At 46.1% G+C, this 6,035-nt stretch overlaps 1 protein-coding gene across 2 annotated transcripts in view; it reads left to right on the plus strand.

Moving 5' to 3' along the window:
* Positions 1 to 6,035, plus strand: part of LOC135913111 (uncharacterized) — a 110,962-nt gene that overhangs the window by 90,779 nt on the left and 14,148 nt on the right. For both annotated transcript variants that reach the window (XM_065445784.2, XM_065445783.2), the window contains one exon: positions 5,290 to 5,363. In XM_065445784.2, the coding sequence (XP_065301856.1) occupies positions 5,290 to 5,363 (74 nt within the window). The remainder of the gene's footprint in view (positions 1 to 5,289; positions 5,364 to 6,035) is intronic.

Consider the following 6,035-nt stretch of genomic DNA (forward strand, 5'->3'; position numbering starts at 1 on the left):
TATGACATATGCTACAGTATTTCGTAATCGTCCCTCTGTAAGACAGCCCTTTTCACTTCGTGTGAGGGAGTTTAGCGCTGAAATGAATGTTCCACTCATCAAACATCGTTTAATGCCTCCAGCTAAGCTGCTACCACCTTGGGAGTGGCAGATGATACAATGCGATTGAACTTTCATGAAAGTTACAAAGCACGCCCCAGGTATAGAAATCCGAATGCGTTTCCTGGAACTCCAGCACAAGTACTCCTGCACTGAGTTCTACCCAGACGCATCGAAGTCACGCGAGGGGGTGTCCTATGCAGCCGTCGGGCCATCATTCTCGGAATCCGATGTACTGCATCCGGAAACAAGCATCTTTATGGCAGAGGCCTACGCACTATTGTCGGCTGTGCAGCTTATAAGGAAAACAAAACTCCAAAAATCAGTTGTGTATACGGACTCCCTAAGTGCTGTGAAGGCCTTGAAGCCAATCGTAAGCACAAAAATCCAGTAATCAATGAACTATACTCCGGCCTATGTAAAGCGTATATATGTAACCAGCATGTCATCGTATGCTGGGTGCCGGGTCATAGGGGCATCGAAGGTTATGCTCTGGCAGACCAGATGACCACATCAATTGCATCGTATTCTGTTAATCCTACCACTGCAGTCCCTGTCACAGATGTGAGGCCCTTCTTGCGCACGAAACTGCGAAACTACTGCCAATGCTTGTGGGACATAGAAACAAATAAGCTGCACGTAAAAAAGCCACCATTATTGTTCTGGCCTTCTGCAACAAAATCACGCCGATTAGTTGTCCTAGTCTGTCGTCTAAGAATAGGACACGCATTTGGCACACATAATTTTTTACTCACTGGAAATCAGCCTCCAAAATGTAGGAGATGCGGGAGAGGCTGACCGTCCTCCACGTTCTCCTGGAGTGTCGGAAAGCCGAATCTGACAAACATTTTTCCTTGGCATACTGAGAACACATTCCCCTTCATCCTGTCATGTTACTCGGCCCAGAACCGCTCTTTGGCACCAACGCAGTCCTTGGTTTTCTGACAGATGTTGTGCCACATGTTATTAGCCCCATTAGTTCGTAGCGCCTCCTCTCTCCAGAGGTTAGTGCTGTGAGTTATTTCGTATAGCACATGCCTCTAGGCCCTTGTGTTTCAAGGGCTTTGGCGAGGCAGTGTGCTTTAGGCAATTTTAGCATTTCGCAAAATTTAATGTATTGCATCATGCTTTCTTAATGCAGTTTAGGGATCATAGTACACGTCACTGATATAAACCAGCTGTTTTAGGCCTTGTTACGTTTCGCCTACGACGCGTGGTATAGCCGGCGCGGATGCAACGAACGCCGGGGCTTCGTTCGAAGCGGCGGATATTTTGGCCCGTTCAGCGCTGCCGCAACGTCTCCCCGCCAAGAGCGTCCAGCCATGCTTCAATGCCGCGTGCGTGCGTGCGTGCGTGCGTGCGTGCGTGCGTGTTCATCGTATGCTGGGTGCCGGGTCATAGGGGATTCGAAGGTAATGCTCTGGCAGACCAGATGACCACATCAGCTGCATCGTTGTGTGTGTGTTGGTGCCCACGCTTGTCAAAGCGCGGCAACCGGGGACAGGAGCTCCCCAACTGTGAAGCGAGGAGGTCTGACCGGCGCCGGTCCGGCGGATGCGTCACTTCTTGTCTCAACGTGTCTCTCAGCGTGTCTGTGCCCCGCCGTCACGCACGCCTCTGACGAGGCGTTGCTTGCCCTCGACTCCGAGAGTATAAAAGAAGCTGCCCCCGGACGCCAAGAGAGAGGCTCCAAATTCTTCCGTCGAGTAGCGTGCTCTCCCGTCTCTCTACTTCGGTCGACCTGACCGGCCGCTCTTTTGCGATGCTAGAATAAACAAGTTGTTCTGTTAGCAGTCGACTCATGCTTTGCCAGGACCTTCGGATGCTTCCAGTTATGCCCCAGGCCGCCAGGCCAACGCTACCCTTGGGGCTTGCGACCCAATTGCAACAGCCTCTTTACAGCTACGTCACATTAAATGCACAGAACCCATCAGACCACTACATATTCATTACCACTAGTATGGTGCTCTTTGGCCATACCTGGCCCTTGCGCCATTAAACCTCAAACATCCTCATCATCATTAAACTAATCGCCGGTTGACCGTTTGATTTGGCAGGTATATTTGATATGTAACAGTTCTCAAATAGAAGCTAAAGTTTTATTTGTATTAGCAGCCTGCGAGGAAGAATGTCGAAACTTGTCGGTATATGTCAGAAAACAAGATTCTTTTTACGCCAATGTAATTTATTAAGAATGTTTTTTTAGTGAATGTTGACTGTTAGCACTACAGTGTTACTGTAAATGTTTCACTGTAATCTGGCGAGTAGTATATATCGTAGAAAGTTGGGCCGAAGATACAAAAAACGCTACATTGGCATTTTGAGGAAAAAAAAAACATATTTCCTTTGCCTGTATACCACAAAGGTTGCTCCAGTACAATGCACGCGATGTATTGCTTTCTTGCACCACTTTTGTTCATACCAAACATGCATTGTTGAGTCTCTGCACTGCGCACTGTTCCTGGGGTTCTGTGTATTTCTTTTCTTCTTTTTTTTGGTGGGGGAGTGGAGTCTAAACATAATTATTTATTATTGTTGGTTTACATCAAACCCATCATGGTCTGTAATTTAATCATCTAAATTTTGACTGAATTGAATACGCAGTCCATGACATACCGGTTTTGACAATATGCAAGGAAAGGGGAAAGAATTCTACGGCCTCGTAGTTTTTGTTCTATTTTTTACGGCATGTGGTGTTGTAGATGTTAGTGAGCTCAAATTTCTGGCGCAGAGAGAAAGCACGGGCAAAAAAAAAACAAGCTCGCGCAGGTGGTTCCCCCCAAATTTGCCTTTTTTACGACATTTTGTAAATGTACGCTATACAAAGGATTCTTTGTTTCGGAATCTTTCTGCGCGTACTTTGCTGGGCCAGAACGCTCGTAGAGAAATTGACAAACTTCAGCCTTCAGGGCTGCTTCGAGACTATTTAGTGATGCTGCGACAAGCTCTCTCAGCGAACACCATCTCGCCTAAAGCAACAAAATTTTTTTTCCTTTGTGATGCGCATAATGTCGTCTTCGCAGGCCAGCGTCGCTATGACCTCTGAAATTCGTAGACAGGCCCCACAATTCTCCAAGCATGCCTGACCCACAAAAGTCCGCGCAAATTGTCATTGCTGGGCTTAGTTTGGTACTGCATCGGGATATAAAACTGGGTGAGTTGTTTAACGTTCATTTGCACGGCGGTAGCGCTGCTGAGACGAAGGCATCCTCGCATTCAAGGCGCCACCGCTTCGCCACGAGCGGCGTTGGCTAGCACTACGAGTGCTAATTCTGCGCACAGATGCGCTAGAAGTGGCTGGACAGATGTTGCCAGCTCAGTAGGCGGCTCAATGGACGCTAAGGCGATGAATTTGGTACGCTAATTGGTACGCTGATGGCTCTGTGAACATTTACGTAATTCCGGATATTGTGTCTGTTCTTATTGTGCAAGGTAACCGTATTAGGTCTTCCTAATACGGTTACCGTAAGGGAACATCGTGAATGATCTCACCGCAGGATAGCGATCGACACGCAGAAAGCACTGATGCGAGCTAAAACACGCGCACGTATGATTCTCTGTATTTTCTTTCTCGTTCAGAGCGTCAATTTGACCTTAACATGTAGAGTTTAATTTCATATCATTACTTTAATAAACTTAAACCCGGCAACTTACAGTGTAATTTCCGTTCTGAACGAGAAAGAAAATGCAGAGAATCATACCTCATCCATAATTTGAAGACACTGCAACCAATAGGCATAAACGTTTCAAAGGGAGCCTTAGAATCTATTCGCTAAATTTCAGGCTATAGACAACAGCACTTAATTACTTTCATTTGGTTGCCTAGTGTAATTTTTTCCTCCCTTTCTTTTTTTCCTTTATACATTTCATTTCAGTGGAATAGAGAATAGAATAGAATGGAGCCCCGTTTTCTGCCGCTCCTCTCATCATCTCTTTCAGAGAGACAATAGCCCACTGATCTCCAGCGAAGCAGATAATGAAGGGGGGCTATGGACACGGCCACGTGTCAATCTCCATTCTACACCCTCGCCGCCAACACACCTTCGGTTGTTGCCTCGTCCACCCGACTTACGCCTTTCCCCTTTAGAAGAACCATGTGTCAAAGATGTCCCCTTCAAAAAGACAAGTGCACTTATCGAAACGTTGACTCCCTCTTTCGCCTTGTTCTCGCTTTGCTCATCGTCTTGAATTTCCATCTCCCGCCTTCCCAATGTTTTTCCCTATATTGCAGTCTATTAATTCATTTGTGGCTGCTGAAACAGGCTGGTTGTATTTCCGGTGTTTGTTGCGGGTCCTTGACGACAGCGAACCTTTAATAGAGTTATAATTTCCACGAATGTAGTATGAAACAAAAGTGTTTCAGTGTTTTCTATATTAAGTGTCCTGCGAATAAATGTATGAACAGCAACGCTGATATCAATTGACAGGATAACTGCACAAGGTTCCTATAATGGCACAAAGCACGTAAATAAGTGCTTGAAAACACAACTTATGCGATACTTCTGGCGTTTGCATGAGAATGTCTACTTAAAACAGTTCTTTCCATCAGATATTGTTTACGAATAATGCGGGATTGGACAAAAATGCACAAAGAAATTGCCGCGCGACTGGCCGCTCGGGGTACTTTGCGTGCACTCACGGGCTCCTTTCATGCTCGGAAAAACACTTGTGTAGCACGTATTGAGGAAGAGAAAGCTGTATCGGGAGTTCGTGTCGCTCTGCAATTTTCTCATTGACACTTTTCATCTAATTGTAACATCTAAAGAATTAAGACAAATTAGTTAACTAGGCGGAATGCAAAAATAGTCTGAGTATATCCAAGTGACAGAAAACGACATTACCATGGTTCGGTCCAGCTATACGTAGCATTTGCATGCTTTAAAAGTTTTGCTAAAGTTAAGTGAAACACCCTGTCGGTGTCTATGGGTGCGACCATTTTTCGGTTAAGTGTTCTGTGGTTCGGTTGCACTAGAAAGAATTCGGTGCATTGCACATCGGCCATGGTGAAAGAGAAAAAATTACGTGTCTCATGATGTCTTGGGTTCTTAACATGGCAAGTGATCTGCCGCAGTTTTCATAACTGACTTCAGAATTTTCGGAGTCTCTTTTTTTTTCTTGCTTGCGAAATTTGTGCCAATATATTGGTATGCTTGCTCCCGTTTCCGTACTTATTTCGGCGGTCTTTTTCAGCCTTATTTCTAGAGACCCAACACTACGTCCTGCTCGAGTTCGAGTTTGGAGGAAAGACGCTGGAACGCTCCAAGGTATGGGGACTGGGCAGCAGAAATTAGTGTTGCGCTTTAAAACCATGCATAGACTCTATCTTGCAACTGTGCGCTGTTGATGGCTTGTTTTCTGAATTGCACTGCACGACTTTCTATGCAGTAGTACTGTGAATAAAACTTTTATTTGAAGCAGTGACTTGTCATTCGAGGTGGGAGGGTCCCTTGAAAAAAATATAAATACGTATTGTGTCCGCGCATGGCGGCAGAGCTGCGGGTCACTAATGCAGGTAAGAACGCAGCATGCAAGATAAACGAGGCGTATAGTGACGTGCTGTGCGTCGTGCCGATTGCTCGACATCAGGCACGGCATCTGGTACACGTTATCAGGACAAGGATGTGGCTATGTTATGAAAGCAGACCTTTGGGCTCGAGAGGGGACGTATGGCCTTGTTCACTGACATTACAGGGAGCCACGTATCGCTAAGGGACAAGGACACAGAGACATGGGCATAAACGATGGCCTTCTCACGAGACATTTATTTTGATCTGCAAGGGAATATAACCGATTCTGTACTCCTGCAGAGTTCAGATATGTCATAAATGATGCAGACGGACATAGCTTACCCGCCGTGGTTGCTCAGTGGCCATGGTTTTGGGCTGCTGAGCACGAGGTCGCAGGATCGAATACCGGCCACGGCGGCCGCATTTCGA

The sequence above is a fragment of the Dermacentor albipictus genome, chromosome 2 (assembly GCF_038994185.2).
Source record: "Dermacentor albipictus isolate Rhodes 1998 colony chromosome 2, USDA_Dalb.pri_finalv2, whole genome shotgun sequence".
NCBI classification, from domain to species: Eukaryota; Metazoa; Arthropoda; class Arachnida; order Ixodida; family Ixodidae; genus Dermacentor; species Dermacentor albipictus.